The 19,681-nt window shown below is 36.4% G+C and overlaps 1 protein-coding gene across 1 annotated transcript in view; it reads left to right on the forward strand.

Moving 5' to 3' along the window:
• Nucleotides 1–11,190, forward strand: part of LOC139695095 (protein CEPU-1-like) — a 56,944-nt gene extending 45,754 nt beyond the window's left edge. The window contains exons 3-11 of the mRNA XM_071593723.1: nt 106–321; nt 1,127–1,248; nt 2,522–2,678; nt 4,350–4,447; nt 5,312–5,486; nt 6,324–6,457; nt 7,994–8,240; nt 9,675–9,773; nt 10,992–11,190. Of these exons, the coding sequence (XP_071449824.1) occupies nt 106–321; nt 1,127–1,248; nt 2,522–2,678; nt 4,350–4,447; nt 5,312–5,486; nt 6,324–6,457; nt 7,994–8,240; nt 9,675–9,773; nt 10,992–11,092 (1,349 nt within the window). The 3' untranslated portion in view covers nt 11,093–11,190. The remainder of the gene's footprint in view (nt 1–105; nt 322–1,126; nt 1,249–2,521; nt 2,679–4,349; nt 4,448–5,311; nt 5,487–6,323; nt 6,458–7,993; nt 8,241–9,674; nt 9,774–10,991) is intronic.
• The last annotated feature ends 8,491 nt before the right edge of the window (nt 11,191–19,681 follow it).

Here is a 19,681-nt window from a genome sequence, read left to right on the forward strand (position 1 = left end):
TTTTAGACGTCATCATTCAAGAAAATCAATTCTATCTCAATCGCCTTGAGTCTCGACCTTACCTTTTCCACACCACTCCTAATGGTTCGTGACTGTGGTTTCCAGGGGACAGTCGGGTGCAGTGGTGGCGCGGGGAGCGGCTTCTGGCGGATTCCAGTGGTGAGGCAGCGTCCCTTTCGGCGGAGCGGGTGAGGATGGGTGCGGACAACGGGCTCGAGGTGGCGGCCATCATCGCAGATGATGCGGGCGAGTACGAGTGTCGGGTGGAGCGGCCCTCGCCCTGGGACCCTATCGTGCAGAAACACCACATCGAAGTGCTCTGTGGGTGAAGGCTCCTTTCGCTTCACTGCTGTTTGTGCCCACTTGACACGACATGAGCCGAAGTGTCATTTGACTCCTCGTTCCGCAATTTGACGCTTGGTCACGGCAGAGCGAAATAATTAAATTATGACTTGGGTGGCTATGGCCTATCTATGACTTCATCAACTGTTTTCGTTCACTTCCTAAACATTTAAAATAAAATAATATATCAATTATGGACATATAAAGTCTTTGTATGTATAGTTGGTATTACAGTGTCGATATGGTTAATCACGATTGATATAATTTGATGACAGTCATACGAGTCATACAGGTACATATATATAGGTCTGTATATCTGTACATAAGAATGTAACTTAACTTCAGCAAGTATCTTTAGTTTCTTTGAAAGAAATCGGCATTTTACAATTATTAATATGAAATTTAACATCATATTTATTCCCAAATGGTCGAGTATCAAATGACTAAGAGTGAATTTTGCCTTATTTAAATCGTTTACCTTGTGTTGCCATATTCAAAAGCAAATCCATTCACCCTAAATATTGCTATACTAATTATATTAAGATTTCATCCATTTTAAACCAGCATTAGTTTTCAAATTAATGTGATATACTCTTAAATAAATTTAACATTGAACGTACGAGATAAAACCTGGAGTCACTTACAATAATAAAGATGAATATTTCATTGTATCTTTGGAAGTACCGTATCGTATTTTCTTAAATATGTAGATATTCACGGTATCATAATTATCACCATATTTTTTAGCTTTATAATTCCAATTACCTCAAATTTTTCCACCAAGACAATCCGACGGTGTCCCTGTCTCCCTCTGGGCCAGTGATGGACGTGAAAATCGGCGATGAAGTCAACATTAAGTGTCACGCTTTCGCCTTTCCCACCCCGACAGTTTCATGGAGCCACTTGGTGAGAACATCGAAATAGATTAAGCTAGAAATTAATGGTTGAAGACATTAATCAATAGCCCAACATTCTTTCTCATGATGGCTCGTTCTAATTTTTAAAAAATATCTAATGAAAATGATTCCTTCAACAAAGCCAACCATAAACAGTGTATCATTCAAGAATTGACATACATGCATGTGGAAATTCATAGGATGTTGAATGCTGGAGAAAAAGAAATAATTAGATTCAACGGGGCTGTTATCCATTATCAGCGCCCGATGCTTGATGTAGTTTTTAATCTTCCTGCACAATAATTATTACTATGTTTGTTTATTAATGTCTGTTTAATGAGAATTTCATGGAAAATATTTATGCGAAAATGCCATAAGTGAAATTCATGTTCAAGATTTGTTTTCAGCTGGCATGTCCATTTTGAGATGTTTGAGAAATTAAATAATATAAATTTTTTTGTAAAATTTCTTTCCTTGTTGAAGAGCCATTATTCTAAAGATACATTTTTTGTGTAAAAAGTATCGGGGAATGTTTCGTAAAAATAATTTTACTGCAGATATTGCTATAATGCCTCAAAATTCTTCAAAGTGCATCCCTTGAACGTCGATACACTTTTGCCGACGGCTATTACACGACTTGCTTCTTGACTTTGAAGTCTTCCTGGTAGACGGATTCCGGAAGACCCTGAAGGCTCCGCGTGCAAGTTTCTTTGGTGGTAATTAGGGTCCCATGGCGTCTTTTGTGGGAGGATTTCACTTTTGGGAATAGGAAATAGTCTGCTGGTGCCAAGACGGGACTGTCCAAAAAATGCAGAAGGGCTTCGCAAGCAGTCACACGACTCTGCTTTTGGTCTGCCGTCAAGAACTTCAGGACGGGTTTAGTCCAGATCTTTTGCATCGCCAAATTTTCAGTCATAATGATGTGCAGTGGCATTTTATCAATGCCAATACGATCTGCGATCATGCACACATTTAACCAGCGGTCTCAATTCAGCACTTCACGCACACGTCAGGAAAAAATTGTTACCGATATTTTTTATGCAAACCTTGTATTATGTAATTTGGAAACCTTTAATTTACAAATTTATCGTGCAATTTACTTGTTTCCATTGTCAAAATAATCACATAACTTGGTAGGCGGGCTTTCTTGACTTGGTCAAATATTATCATCTCCTAATCGGCCTACCTCATGTATTTACATTTTTTGCACAAATCTTGATATTAACGCACTACTGCAATTTACGGATCCTATCAAGCATTTGAGTACCATACTCTTCTCGAAGGGGAATCTTCCAGAAGACTCCAGCTCTCTGACTGGCGTGACGAACTCCAGGCTCACATTCCTGGCGAGAAGCAGAAAACTTGCGGGCCTCTACACCTGCACAGCGCAAAATGGGGTCGGCGGCCCTGTTTCTGCATCAGTCCAACTTCGAATATTACGTAAGGATACTGTTATTCAAGCATTTATTTGTACTTGATTCTTTACATTTATAACTTAATCATCTTAATAGTAATTGTGATACTTGCATAATGAGGTCGTGGTAATTAACTCCCATTCTTTTTTTTCCAACGCATTACTCGGCCATTTAATAGGAATAGCACAAGGAAACCATGGATCACGAATAAGATTATTAGAAAGATAGGCGAGAAAAGGAAATGGAAATGTAAATGAAAAAATAGAAACTTTGTGATTCCATTGAAAATTTATTACGATATGACCCAGATTTGGACGTTGAACGTCATTTTCAGGTGGAATCACAATGTTTCCAATATGAATCGGTTCCATAAAGTTACACCAGAAATCATCAATTTTGGAATAATGTAAATACAGAGTTAAGCAGAAAGCAGATTAAAGAGTTAAATAATAAATTGAGACGGGTAACAAGCAGAGCAAAATAAGCGTCGTGGAAGACGCAGTGCAAGGATATGGAAAGTTTTCAGAGATAGGGTGAAATTGGTGCGCTATGCAAGAAGGGTAAAGCATTATCGGGAAGTAAGAAGGGAAGATCTGTGTTGATAGTTAGAGATAAGTCGCGTAAAATAATAGTTGAACCAGAAAATATCCAAGAGAGATGGATGGATATAGAACACTATGGTGAAGAGCTTAGGCCAACAAAGTTAGAAAAAGAAAGAGAATATTGCGTAGATGAAGATAGCTTAGGTCGGAGTATACTCAGCGATGAGATAGAAAGTGCATCGAGGCAGATGAAATAAAAAAGGTCGTGGGGGTAAACAACATTCCACGTGGAAATAATAAAGGTTTAGGAAAAGATGGGAGGAAGAGTCTAAAAGAGGAGAAGTAACTTTAACTGAGCCTTTCTCTTCCAGGAAGAGAAAGGCTAAATTGAACGTTAAAATAGGAGGGCAAAAACCAGAGCAGTTGGAACAGTTGACGTATCTTGGAAGTTTAAAAAAAAACTAATACTGTTGTTTGAATTAATACTTATTGCCATTTTAATGAAAAATATTTCAAAAGCTTTAAATTTAAATTCCATTAACGTTGTTGTTCTTTTCGAGCATATTCAATTACGGCACAACAGAAAATATTATAATACTTAAACAACTGAAAATATTTACGGGCCATAAGGGTAATTAGCATCAAATATATTTAACGCCCATGAAGTTTGTATTGAAATATTTGAAGCCGATTAATCCTCACTTTAGTATCTATTTAAAACAAAATAAAACCTGCGAAGAGAAAGAATTGTTTTCGTTACAACTTAAAACTTCCTCCTGTCACGAAAATATCTTCTTAGATTTTCCGTGTGAATAAAAAAGATATAAATTTCCTTATTCGCATTCTCTGCCAGCTATTTTTAGCAAGCCGAAATCAATAAGGGGCATGATTTATATTCTTTTAAAGAGCACTTCTTTCTCTACGTCATTCTCCGTGGTTCCTTTTCATGATGGGCAGTCATTGTATGAATTAATGGAATTGACCAAGATGGTTTGCTATTATGTACCAGTTCCCAGATTGATATTCTATTTTTTTAACATTTTCCTGGAAATCTACCCTTGATTGGACTGTCTAAAAGTCACGATCAGGATGTCATAGGCAGATTGAATCAGTACGTGGCAAGGCCAGGTTTTTGATTCTTGCTTTTTCTGCAGATCCGCCGGAGGTGAGCGTCGAGAAGGAGTGGGTGCACGCTTCCCCTGGGGTACGAGCGGAGCTGACCTGCTTTGTTTCTGCGGAGCCTAGGGCAAAGGTAATCTTCTACCACTTTTGAAGTGGACACACACTCTCGTATATGGTGTTCCTGAGAAATGCGGAACATTTTCCCCGAAAATAATACCTTTATTCAACCCTTAAATCGGCTTGGTAGGAAAATTCACCCTCGACTCCAAAAGCTAAAATAGGGAAAAAATCACTAAAAGAGACTTCAAAAGAAAATTTGGATGAAAGTTTCAATTTCTCGCCACTCCACCGAAATATTTTCCAGCCCGAAAATGGGCGGCCTCAGAGTAAGACTTGACTCATAGGATAGTTATTTATGAATAAAAATAATTTTTCACTCTTACTTAATTCAGATTTTTATCACAAATGTGTGATTTAGATATTAATATTTAAAAGTGGCAGTATTAAGTAGAAAATTTGGCTGAATTGCGATTAAAATATAATTAAATTTCGGTAAAGAAGCTTTTATTTTCTCATAGATGCTGTATTATTAATTTTAGCTAAAAATAATATAATATAAAGTTCATATAAAAACATCGTATCGAAAGAGATGGAGAGTTTTGAAAAAGTTTCACATCTTACGTAGATAGAACGAGGTTGTTTTAAAACCTAAATGAAATTTAAATTTAATTTTCCTTATTAAATTAGCTAAACCATGCTAGGGGAGTAAAATCAAAGAAACGTGAGATAGGTAGATACTTAATTTAAGATGATTTTTCAATAAAAACGGAATGATATCTTTCGTATCTATTACTTTGTGATTTCTCGTATCTGTTATGCATTTAACCTTTTTGAATTCTAGGAAATACGGAAATGATAAGTTGGTGTTTGAATTATTAACAAAATATTATTCATCCACATTTTATGGTGACAATAAACGTTATATTGCCAATAGGTAGTCTGGAGCCGGGGAAAACAACCGATTCCTTTGACGAATCGGATATCCAAGAAAGTTAAGGGAGATGGTTATTCGCTTGTCTTCCACCGAGTTCACTCCGATGACCTCACCACATACACCTGCACGGCCACCAACGCCCTGGGTACAGATCAGAGGACTCTGCTTCTCACAGGTGGGTCGATGATCTCCCAATGCACGCGCAGCTGGCGAATTAATTGCATAAGTTTGTGAATTATTTGGATGCGCTGAAATCTTCAAATTATTAAACGTCCTGTCCGATGGCATTTATTGTAAATAGTACATTAGCTTAGGGAAAATAATTCTCCATCCACAAACCATGAGTGCGTTAATTTCATCGAAATGGTGCCTAATTTGTTCAACTTACAGTTTTGAGTCTCAAAATTGCGCCAAATTTAATAAATTTGTTTATAAAAGTTTTACTTAGTATTTCTTTATTATTTTACTTATAACCACTAAGTTTTAAACGCGACAATTTCATGGGAGGAAAATGATATAAATGACCTTTCATTTTGTTGCATAGATTATGTTCGTTGATACAAATTCAGGATGATTCAGCGTAAAAATATTCTGCAATTAATGAGCAGAGAAGAAAATTCTTTATGTTTATAGTCGTAAAAATTTTATGAATTTCGATTTTCATTTGCCTTTTCTTCTGTTGCATTGCTTTATTCATCTGAAAGATCATCAGGATAAGCGTAACGCATTCGTGATTACGTATAAAGGAAAATATCGATACACATATATATAAATTAATAATTCCAAACTTATAACTTGTATCAGAATATATGACGAAGCGGTGCAAAGTTATTTATTTGAAAAAAATTCGTGCGTGAAATTGGTTAGATTTGTGCTCATGATTGGTCTCCATGGGAAAAATGATTTGGAATAAAATTGCTTCAACTAATGATTTTAATTACATGATCTAAACGTCTTATTTATTTCCTACTTCTTATTTCTTACCCCTATCTTCGGCCCTCTACTGCGGAAGGTGTGGCGAGGGAGGCAGTTTTCAAGCAAGGACTGACACCGCTTGAGAATGACGAGGACACCATCACCCTCATCTGGGAAGCCGAGAGTTACACCCCGATCATCAATTTTAAACTTGAGTTCCGGAGGATCAGTGTAAGAGATTGATTTGACAGCTTCTTCGACGTATATATAAAATTTTGACTTTGCTTACATAATATAACCTAGTAAAATAAATATAATATCATACAATTGCCGCGTCTTAAAAGGACAACCTAAAAAAAATCTCTCTAGATGGAAAATGTTACATGTGATTTACTTTCGTTAATTCTTCTGCAAAGTGTGAAAGAGTTTTAATCGATAATAAAACCAATATCTACATCATTTTTGCGTTGTCGGATTTAACCTTTTGATACGGATGATTTTAAAAGAGGATGCCAAAAAAGAGAAAGTATCAATGCGCTACGATCGCATTTATCCCCAAGTTAAAGGAACATTGTTCGGACATTTTTAATGATTTTTTTGTAGCACTGACTTTAATTACAGTAATATTTTGCATTTTGTTCAAAATTATGATAAATCTAATCTAATTTTCTTTCTCTAAAGAGAAAGTGGAACAGGTTTGATAGTTAAGTAGTAGATAAAATACTTTTAGGAAAAAGGAATAAATACTTCCAACAGGCTAATATTATCGGAGAGAGATTGTTAAACACTCACTAAAAGAAAGCGGCCTCATTTTTGAATAATCTATTTTAACAGAAAAAAAATATCCCGGCCTCGCGAGACCGGGATGCTTGTATTGTTTTAGGAAGTTCCCCACACCCACAGGCTCAGGGAGAACTTCCTGCAACGTAGGCAACCCACATTGCCCACTCGGTGCCCCCACGTGTCGATGCTTTGTATCTCTGGTTCATAAATCATCTTGCTGCCAATAACCAGCTACCCAAGGAATTACCTGTGGTGGATTTTTGTTTCATTTATCTATAACAAATATTTCAAACGGGGTCAAGCCGTAGTAATCAAACCACTCTATCCCTTTCCTATAAATTGCAGCCAAGCCTTTTAAACTTAATCTTGGAAAATTATCCGTCTCCCCCGAGCAAAACTAAACCACGATGAGCTGTATTTGAGTTTTAAATATTTTTCCTTATCAAAGGATAGGTTAAATGCATTTTAATGTTTTGTGGACATTAAGTGGGCACGTGGCATATTCGGCTGAAATAACTGTGAATTCATTTCCAAAAAACGTTATTCCTGTAAACCTTTACTGGAATTTGATTTTCCAGAAATTTTATCATCATTAATATTCTTCTTCTTAATAATATATTAATATTCTTTGTGATTTTTTCAGTACCAGGTATGCCTGGGAAACCATAACCGACAAAGGTTGTCCTACAACTGGCCCCTCTACCCTGATGCGTGAATTTCACACGCCGTATAGGGCTTAGTACGGGGTGAAGTCTACCATCACCCACCAAACCGACCTTTAGGTTGATTACTGTGTTTATAGTTTTTTTAAATATTCTTCCGAAAGTGTATACGTAGTTAAATCAGAGTGGTTTCCTCGAAAACCATACCTGTCGCTTTTTCTGTGCTTTATCACAAAATCACAGTAGGGGGTGTGTATTCGATGGAATTTATCAGTGCGGTGCTATTAAAATTGAGTATTTTTAAATTGATTTCGTGATCTAGGGAGTTGTGGTTAGTAACTGGACGGAGGTGGTGATCCCGGCCGACGGACAATCGGCACTCGTCCACTCCAAGAGTTTCATCCTGAGAGGTTTGAGCCCGGGCGCTTCTTACGAGGCGGTCGTCAGGTCGAGGAACGCCTATGGCTGGAGTCCACCCTCCGAAGTATTTGCCTTTGCCACCGATGGTGGAAGTGACGGCGCTGTCGTTGACGAGACAACCACCGAAGATGTTAGGTCGGCCGAATCAGGTGAGCTGTGGTGGTTACAGGACCTGAGGTAATCGGTAACTCGGTTGTTCAACTGAGAAAGCGAAGTCTTTACACCGAAAATTTGTCGACATAAACGTATTTTTTCCTTCCGTATTATTTACAATGGAATTATCAGCTTAGCAGCTTATCAATATTACATTGGCCATTTTCATTAGTAGAAATTTACATTATTTTCCTTTTAATATAGATTTTCAATAGGCTTTTTTTCTTCACGATATTTTGTGGTTCTTATCTATGGCGTGATGGTTCATTATTTCTGGCTGAGAGAAAAATTATGTGAACTCAAGATCAAATATGGATGATGTAAACGAAAATACTCTTTGATTGTGAGTCTGAAAGTCTCAAATTAAGCGGCTTCTTTTGAGATTAAGTTAATTCATATAAAATTAGTGTTGGTAGCGTTTGATACAAAATAAAATTGCGGCATTATACTTTATATCATTTTCAGTATAAATAATCTTAAAAATTTTGTTTATGTTAATCCCTCCCTGAGCTCGATTTACCTCAGATTGGATTTACCAATGCCCACAGGTCATTTTCCAAGTGGAATTCGAAATCTATTTTTGAGGCGACGGGGTCTATTTTTGAGTCACGTAGTCATAAACAGACGTGCTTTATGAGGCGCAGTGTCAATCTTTACCAAAGAAAAAGTTATTTTCTCTCATTTGATTATTTGTTCTCTGGAATAATTCCTTGAATTGATTAATATTTTATTGAGAATGATATCCATCGTTCCTACATGTTTGGAATCACTCCTTGTTACTAATGAACACATATTAAGTAATATACTAATCATTTTTTTCCTTCGTGATTTCAATTTTGATGTGATACCATGAAGTAACTTTTTATTTATCCAATAAACCTTTGTTTAGCCAGTAACCGTAGCTGTAGCATTTCTTTTTGTGTCTATGGGTATAATTATTTTTGTAATTAGCAATAACGCAGCCACGCCGGAAACTCAAAGGATCGAAAGAACATATGGACTATTTCAAACTTCTTTATTACTAAATACTCTGTTTTCTTTTCTGCTATTTTCCACGTGATCGGAAATATAAACGTCCGTATATATTGGTTTTAAATCCATTTTTTTCCAAACTCATGTAATGATATTCCTCCCAAACTCATACCAATTATTTGCAGTTCCTGAGCTTCAGTTGGATTATTCAACATAAAACGTGCGCTTAGCGCATGTCGTTTCATTTTATTGTCATATGAATAAATGTTTTCCTTTAGCGGATTATTCCATTTTTCGGTGTCATGAGACCGCGTGGAAAGCTCCCAGCGAGTCCTCTTCGTTCGCCGATTCCGCACCACCATATTCATATTGTATCTACACGCAACGCGAATGCATTTCTCTTCCGGCCCAATAGTGTCACTCCTCTCTCTCTCTGCTTTCGTCTCCTTCCGCGATAGGTATAACGGGAGAAGACGCAGTAATGGCAACCGACGTGCAAGAAGTCGCCGAGAAGGCTGCCATTCAGTCGTCGCAACCGAGGCTTCACTGGACGCAAGGTATTCAATAAGCTTTGATACCACAGTAGGGTGAGACTGCCTTGGTGGCATACCGAATTCCGGAGTGCTTGAAATTTTGGTATGAACTAATCAGCCGCAGTAATATTTCGATCCAATCATTCGTCAAGTAAAAGTTGCGTTTCCCTACCTTTCAGACGGACAAATGTCACCACGTCGGATTTAGGGTTTTCGGAATGTGATAGAAATCAAACCCATGGTCTTATATAAAGCAACCTCAAAGGTTATAATTCAATATTAGATCGTCTTTCACACTCAGTGAGTGAAAGTTGGTAGCGGACACCCGACAGAGCAATTCATTTAAATCGGTTACCATAAGAGCTCACACACAAATTAATACTTGCATAAATAATATTTTTGCTAGTTTTAAATCATTAAGCATTATCAAAATCTTGTTCTGATTTCTCCATTTTTCATGGATGAAAATTATTTGCAAAATGACCTCACATTATTAAACACATTCAATCCTTTTCTCCATTTTAAATATCGGAAGTAAAGCAAGTAATGAAATCTTTTCCCCGGGTGCGTTACGGAAAAAAGGTATGCCACGAAGTCGGAGATATTCACCATCACTTCACGCAAGCACGTCGCTAATGTAGAGAGAAGCTGAAGCCGTTACGATGGCCAATTGGTGAAGCCAACAGACTCGCATTATCTTTCTGACATTATATTTTCTGCATTCGCTTCATTGTGTAAGCTCACACAACAGAGTCCATCCCAGCTAATAACGCTTTGCCTTTTTCATCGTTATTAAACACGTAGCTGTAGCCAGTAGCACATACTTAAGCTGTACGCAAGGAAGCTTTACACTGTTATAAAAATGCAGCCTTTTTGAGTACCAATCAAAAAAACATTCTCTTGTCGCAAATTTAGTGAATTCTTAGTAACTTATCAGGTATGTACGACACTTAAAATCCTATTCTTTCAAAAACCTATTAACCTATTCTTTCAAATTTTGTATGAATATTAATCTTAAGTGTGAAATACCAGAAATGGTTTCGAACTGATGATGACGCTTCACATGAGTTGACTCAAAGTTTTAAGGATGACTATCAGACAGTAATTGGCATATTGAACTTGCAAAATGTTAACCAATTTATATCAATTGAAATCTATCGATAAAAAACTAATCAGAGCGAGTGGGAAACGGCCAATTCTTTGTTGTGTTTACGAACGGATTGAATTCATTTTTATTTGCAGTGGAATTGACTTCGGATAATCCATCTACTGCAAGCAGTGCAACCAGTACATTATCACTAATATTGCTCATCGCTCTCATGATCACCGCCTCAACCGCATAGGACTGTCAACATAAATCAAACAAACCTGTCTGTGATTACTTTTGTACATTTTGATGATATTTCCCTTGAATTTGAATGAAAATGTAAATAAAAATATTAAGTAGTAAAACTAGTTTTTCTGATTTATTTTTTCCTATTCCCAGCCTTTTATCTCCACAGATCTGTACCATGTTTGTGTCATTCCGAAGACAAACATCTAATCTTTATAAATCGGAGAAAAAATAAAGGTATAGTCCGTAATAGTTGCGTACGGCCATGTATTACGGTAAGTAAACAGTAAAAGAATTTAAATTCCTAATATTTTAACAATTCAAGAGGCACCAATTGACTCATTCCCAGCCCCTCCTCCATCTTACACCATGTCTCATAAATTCAATTAACCCCTTTAAATAGTCACCTACATTATGAAGGTCCGGGCATAAGCTACCCTTCTTCTGAATACGGGCTGACATTCTAAATCTCCAAATAAAACAAAATATTGGCAATATCATCTTGCAACATGTACCGCAGGCTTGCGAATTATTCATTAGTCCTATCCCCGTACCCTTACTGCAGTCCTCCAATCTTCTATTCCCTGTACAAAGTATCGAATTGAATTCTTCCTCATCTGTCATTCCATTCGTCCGACCTTATATTATAGTTCCTTGGTCATTCTGATGGGATTCCTCATTCTATATTTTTTCTCAGTATTAGGCTTCGTAGACTTCCTATGTGTCTCAAGATGCGACTAATCCCAGTTTTCAAATAAATCTATTTCAACCATTGGTCAATATGAGTCTTGTATGATCTCACCTATTATTGCCATGGACCATACAATATCCATGAACCAAGGCGGAAAAGTCGCCGAATGTCATTCACTCTCGATTTGGTAGCATGCGGTTAATATGAATGAAATTTGTGAGGATATATATTCAAAATGTAATATCTCACATCCGGGTAGAGCTTACGCACACAATCCGCTAGAAGGAAGGTTTCCTTTTTAAATAGAAAGAAACGCTAATTTTTAATAATTTATGCATCAGTTGAAAGTTTAACTATCTCTATTGTGATACAAATGTCTATTTTAATATATAATTGCCATTTCAGGCAATGCATTTTTGTAGGCGCTGGGATTTCTTTTCTAGGTCCATGTCATACCAGCTCCGCTCCATGTCGACAAGGATGCGTTGGACCTCATCTGTTTCTTCATCATCATCGCTTGTCATGGTTGACGAAACATTGGTGTTTCGATTCACACTTGAGACCAAATTATGTTCACGAGAGTGGCGGCAATTCTCTTCACTCAAGTTGCGAGCATTTAAAAAACAAAGAGAGTCCACGCGAAAAACCATGGCAGCTATATAATAGGATTAAAACAGGATATTACCGGCCAACTTTATGGCGCCTGGGACCACAATAAACGCTGATATTGTGCGACGATTAAACAACTCCAATGGGCGATTTAGAACCGGAGAAAAGGAATGTTGAGCAAGAGCGTAAGTCTCCTCCACGACAGCACCCACCTCTAAGTCGCCCGTCAAACCGTCGCTCTCTTACGACGGTTTGGATGGGACATCATCACCCACCCACCATTTAGTCTGGACTTGGCACTCTCTGACAACCACTTGTTTCCTAAGTTGAAAGAATATTTGACCGTAAGGAGCTTCAGCGACGATGACGAGATGAAAACTGTGGTCGAATGCTTCCTCAATGACATGGTGGGGAACTGGTATGGCTGGGCATACAAAAACTGCCTCAGGGTCTACAAAACTGTATCGACCGAAATGGTAATTATGCCGAAAAGTAGAGGAATTTTCAAGCTTTAAAATTTTGTGATTGTTAAAGATAAACGTTGTTTTGTATTTAAAATTGGAGAACAACTTAATTTTAGGATTACCATCGTGCATTTGAAGTTAAACTATTTGCTATTTATTTTGTATTCCACCTTTCATGACACCGTTAAGTAGAAGAGTAGCCAAATTTATGGGAAAATCCAGCATTAAATATCCAACCAACCAAGGTATTAAAAGAAATTCAGCTTTGCCTATGCAAAAATCTGTTGTAAGAAATGCTGGATGCTGAATTTCTTTTAATACCTTGGTTGGTTGGATATTTAATCGATCTGGATGGCCTGAAACTCATCCCAAGGACGTGTGAAATTCACGTGTTAAGGGTAATAGGACTATTCCTTTCCTGGTGTCACCCAAACTTTCACAAAAGATCTGCTTCCAAGAAGTACGCACAGCTTTGGTTTAGCCTCGGGTGTCTAGAGATTTTAACATCAAAAAGTGCCCTCATACATGGCTGCCATACCCTGCATCGTTACAGGGCTTGGGTGACCTGCTCACTCATGGTTACTGATTCTCAGTCAATTTATGTCGAGATTGTATCAAAAATGTCTGATTTTCCTTTTTTTGCCTACTTAAAATTATGTTTGGGGTTTAGGAATTCAGGCTGAAGAGCTGACTGATTCATTTACAATTGTTATTCTGAACTTTTATTATTACTGAATTGACGTTTTTGCAAAAACTGTGTTGTTGCCATCGCATCATGCCCTCGGAAAATAAAGCCCTATTCAGTCATCAGCCTATACCGATTCGCCGTCGATCCCTATACACTTCCGACCCCCCTCTGACGTCATTCCCCTCCCGCCGTGCCTCCCATTCTTATGTCGCGCGGACATTTTTCCTCACCTCATGCTGCGCACACTTCTATCATCCGTGTTTACATCTGAAACCACGACGAAGTTCCGGGTTCAAAATACGGCGGTGGTGGATTCTTCGGCATCATTCCGACCCCTAGTTGGATGATGTGGGGAGAGCACTTACGATACTTAAAGCCAGTGCTCGCTCACTCACAGTTCACCTCCAAATGTAGTTATTTAACGTCACATCCTGGGTCATTGCCTTGGTGGAGTACGCATGGTGTGACGTCAAACAATTCCTGATAAAAATGAGATGGAAATCCCTTGGGAATCAAAGACTCGACTCTACATTAAATATGTAATTGATTTTCGTTCATTAATCATTCATTGGCATTATGGTATGCCATATTCGGATATATGTATATTATTTACAACCAGCAAAGAAAGTACAACCTGTGTCAGTATTTTCTTACCTTTTGTTTTGGACCGGGAAGCTCAAGATTGGAGTTGCATAAATGTTCCCCTACCTTCAAATCGGAGAAAATAAATTGGAAACAGCAAAATTGTTTGAAAATATCTGTATGCTCTGATTCTTCAATGGGTCTGTGGGTCTGAAAGAAAAATAACGCTTGAATTGTAGAGATCAACCATTTAAGATGTTGAAATAAACATGATTTTTTAGCCTAAATTGAGCAAAATTGTATAACTTATCCGCACATTTGTGTCCACATAAGCCTGCAGCCTTGGGTTTTACTTGCAATAAAGCAACTGGCGAAATCGTACCCGGTTCCGCGAAGGTTTTCGACTGAAAGACACCTTGTCACACGAAATGGTAGAATTTAATGAACACAGATGTGCCATACGGCATAAATAAACCCCAATACTTTATTCTGAACGAAAACCACTTCATTACAAGAACCATTTGGTGAGAAAAAGTGAATGCCTACGCCTATTTTCATGCTGGTAGCATGTAGTACTTACACAGCTTGTAGATTAATTCATCGCAGCATAGCCATTGTAGTCAAACTTGTGGGAGTTGACTCTAGTCGAGGTAGGTATCATAATTGCTACTATTCCACCACACAGAATTAATTGAGCAATTTTGCCAGCTAAATCACAATGGCGATGATGATTGTTTGTAATCAACAAATAATGTATAGTTACCATAGTTACCGCATGATTTTCAGGAGTTACGGGTGGCGCCCCCATAAACGTTTATCTAAATAAGGGAGAGCATCAGATAATTCAATTAAATATTTCATTCAATTCTCAGAGAAGAAAACTAAGGTAAAATAATCCATTAAATTTACGTAAAAGCTTCCAATGGCGGCCTCAGCGAGGAAATCCACGTTGAGGAATGTGGCGGGGCGCAGAGCAACGAGTTTTCTAATGTCGTATAGACGTAGAGCGGAATCAGAAGATCCAATTGCCAGATACCTAGGTAATCCGCAATTCCAGTCTCTTTTGTTGCTGATTTGAAATTTTTATATTCTATTTATTTCATTGCCATTGTCTGTTTCAGTACTCCAGTCAATTCGTTTCTTGTGAATATTTCGATTTAAGCATGTTCTCTTGATGAAGACACGAGGAAAAATATGAAATGATTCCCAATTCTGCCCTCTCGAGCTCATTTTCGTACTCTTCTGCTGAGTATCGATGAGAGGGATGTTAATTGAGACATATTTTTGCAGATATTTTGACCCAACCCCTACTACTTTGATTCTTCAATGAATTTTCCCTTCTTGTGTGCGGCTTTTATTACTTCAATGGTACAATTCGCCTTCCCTAAAACCTGTGCAGAAGACCTTGAACTAGCCTTCAACGCTTTTCCCTCTCTCATTTAATCTCTGATATGGATTATACTCGTAGTTGGAAATGTTAAGTATTATTTGACATTGATGCCCCCTTTTAGATTGAAACTGATTAATTATTTGTCATTTTTAAAATTAGTACGTTTGGTGTATTTTTTACACTTTGGCACTTTTAAGGTACTGTTCCATAGAATTCCAATAGTTCAAACAAGGGGGCCACAGATTGATGAAATATGACTTTGATTCTAAACTCACTTTTTCATAATATTCTGCAGAATGAAAATACGCACAATTGTATGGTGATTAATAAATAATAACATATCATGGCAGCAGAAAATAGTAAAATTAAACAATAATGATTCTTTAAAAATTTCTTTATTTAGGTTCACACTATCTTACATTCCTACCCATACAATTATAGTTTGAATATGCAAAAAAGGCTTGGGGTACATTATTTAATTGACCATTTAAAAATAGGAAAACTATCTTAAGGAAGAAGTATGGTGTGCTGACTTCTCATATAGTTGCCATAAAATAAAGCTATTTTTTCAAATGATAATATCCTCTAAGTCAAAATAAATTGCAAATTGATGCTCTACCAGTTAGTCAATATTTCAAATATTTTTATAATTGATTAATGAACTTACATTGCTTTCGATATTTTGCATCCCAAGATTTTCAAGATGATTTGACTAATTATTTTTCTTTAAGTTTTCATTATTCCTAGGTATGAAAAAATTTCTCATTCTGGAATTTTGGCTGAGTTAGAAAAGTACTTAAATTCCAAGTATAATTGAAGGTGGTGTGATAACAGAATGGGTAGGACATTCAGCTTTAGATCATTTCATTGGGACCATCATTTAAATCATGGTCCCTTTGACATTTCTAGCTTCACTAACACCATGTTATTGTAGCTATATGTCCTAGAAATTTGGGGAATTCTCAGGTAGTACCAATTAATAACTATTTCCCTAATAGGCTATGTGAATCTCACATATTGTTACCTTTAATCCTTAGAGATTTCTACCAAAATCTTTAGGCCACAGACTAATTTTTATTCTTATTGAAATTAGTTCATGAGTAGCTGTCAACAGCTTCGTTTTAAATAAAACAAGTAAAAATTATGTACTGCATTATTTCTTCTGCCTACATTTTCTTACATATATTTGAGGGTCTAAAATAAAGCCTGCTCACACGTACATTGACTGTACTTCCGATCTCACTTTCTCAAATGTTTTATGGGCTCAAACTAAATCCATCCCTGATACAAATGAATAATTTAATTACAGCATCACCATTTGCAAGAGAAAATTCACCAAAAGTTTTGACAGCATTCAGTGTTTTTGACCATGGTAACAGAAAACGAGTAGATGTAAAGGACATTTCCACCATAGTCCGTGTGCTTGGTTTGTAGAATTCTTCAGAGCAAACCTAAAATTAGCATCTAATAAATCCATCAGTCATACTTAAAACAATCATTCAGAATTATTTCATAATTAAATAATGCATAATATTAAGGAATAATAAATATATAATATCTTGAAAATAGCATATAATAATAAATAATACATTCTGTGTTAGGACTATACCCAACTGATGCAGAAATTAGAGAAATAATTGAAAAAACAGAAGATCCTGAATTCCAAAACTATGTACAATTGAATACTTTTCTGCCCTTTGTGCTAAAGATGATGGAGGAAAAAAAGTTAAGTGTAATTACTCCACACTTTATCCTCAGCAGAGAATACTAAAATATTGATGGTTACTTAAAAGGAATGGCAAAAAGAGAATGAAATATGATGTGATAGATGCAATTATTTTGGAAACTTAAAGCTTTATAAAACCTGTTCAATTGATGGAATCCTGAAAAATAAGGTCTCATTTAATTCTGGTTTCAATGGGTTGATGGCAATAGTGCAAGTGATAGTGTCAAAACCAAGGTAATCATTGAGCATAAGAAGTTAATATATTAGAAACAGCATTGATGTGTGCATATTTTTTTCTTCATCCAATAATTTTAAAATTCCACCATCCTTAAAACAATTTTTAAGATAAGATTTCTATTAATACTAGTTTATGATGTGAGATGGAGCTAAGAATTTGTTTTTTAATAGACAAATCAGCAATTAAGTCTACATACCAGGATATCTAGTCTATGTATAAGTCAATTACAACTCTATTACTCATTATTATTATTATAGAGAGTAGTCTAGTAGAGTAGCTTTATTATAAACTAAAGGTTTACACTTATACTGTTGCCTCAATGTGCAGATTTTTGGGCCATAAAACATGGCATTCTATGTTAATTATATTGCTAATCTTACCATTATATCTTTACTCAATAATTCCACCAACTCCTCTCTCTTTGTAAAAGCTTTCCTACCTTTTGCAATTTTTCTTTTACTGTATTTATAACTTGTCCATTACACCTACTTGATTTTGCTAATGCTCAAGCCAAATCAATTTTATGCATTCTCTGACTTAAATTAAATAATAAGTTTCACTACTTAATTTCTCTTTAATCTTGTATACCTCTTTCTCCCTTATTCATTATTTTGACTTTGCATTTTTTCTTTCTTCTATTTTGCCATTCATATCTTGATTTATCAAGTTTTTTTTAGCTCTCTTTTCATCTTTTCAAGTCTATATGATGTTAACAAATGTTTTCTTTCCTCTCTTTATTCTATTACTCCTCTTCTATTTCTTCACTTACTAACTATTTACTGTAAATTGTGACAGTTAAGTTCTTATCTCATTTGCCTTGAAATCAATTTTTACTTTAGTTCCTCAAGTCATCCTATTCCTTTCTGTTAACTGCTCTCCACCCTTTTATTTAAAGTTCAACTCTAGCCGCAAATTTATTAATAATTTCTCTGAATACATGCTGAAATATGAAACTTTCAAATACAGATCCCCTTTAAAATTTGTAAATAACAACTTCTGCATTATCTTTTAACATCAACAGACCGCACAGAAATTTAAAATGACTTATAACTGACATTTAGTTTTAAGCAATGGGCTCCAGATAGTTATGGGGCGTATTTGAAAATTCAGGGCTCTTTGGTCATAAAAAAATATATCCATTAGAAAATTTTTTATTGATGGTGTTAGTTTTCTGGAAACCTACCTCTCTTTTCAACGTAATATCAGTTCACTTCGAAGGACATTTTATAATGTTGCACCAGCTTCTTGAATCCTTCAGCAAAGGCATTCTCCATCTGGGATTTGAACGAGTTGACAATGGCAGCCATGAATTCCTCATCAAATTCAAACTATTGTCTACCAAGCCTACAAAATACCTACCCATCTACAAAATACTTTGGTATCCCCTCAGCCTGTATTCCTATTACTCCATCACCTCTACATGTCACCCTGCTTCTGCCAGTCTTTACTTTTTTATTTAATATAAGATCTATGACTTTGTTCCTCTAATGCAACCACTGAAGAAAAAAGCAGAACCAATGCAACTTTTATCCCCGGAACCTTCCATCCTACTTCACTAACTCCTATCATGTCCATTCTGTATATAACCATTACTCATCTTAGGTTCTTCAGTTTCTCTTCTTTTAAATTACTTTTAATATTCCAATCTCCAATCCTTCGTCTTCTTCTTTCATCACTTGTTCTCTCTCATGTTTTTAATTTCAAGATACTTTCATGGTCCCTAACTTGTGTAAGAAAGTTGGGTTCCATTGGTGGAATTTCAAATGATAACATGAAAAGAAGGAATGCAGTCATCAATAACACCCTCTCATTTTCTTATCTCATAATTACCAGATACCCTCCAGAGTCTCCTGAAGTCTTAATGCAAGCATTTCATTATTTTGATCCCAAAAAGAGGGGATATTTAGAAGAGGATTTTTTTAAGCTCATCATGACAATTTCTCCTGAGGATGAGGAAGGGATCAGTTTGATTGAAAAACAGCTGGAAGACATGCATAAAAGTATGGAAATCAAAGTCAGTTTATCTGATGAAAAGTTCCCAGAGACTCCCCCACCAGAGAAAGAAGTTGTGGAAGAGAAACCTAAAAGGAGAGTGTTTGTGCTAGAGGAAGAGGAGGAGGAACCAGAGGTCGTCAACACCATCAAAGTGGAACCTCTCAGCAGTGAGGAACTCAGTGAACTATTAAATGTTTCATTGGATAAAGACACAAA

Source organism: Hetaerina americana, unplaced genomic scaffold (genome assembly GCF_022747635.1).
Source record: "Hetaerina americana unplaced genomic scaffold, ioHetAmer1.1.p SCAF_6, whole genome shotgun sequence".
In the NCBI taxonomy this organism is placed as follows: domain Eukaryota; kingdom Metazoa; phylum Arthropoda; class Insecta; order Odonata; family Calopterygidae; genus Hetaerina; species Hetaerina americana.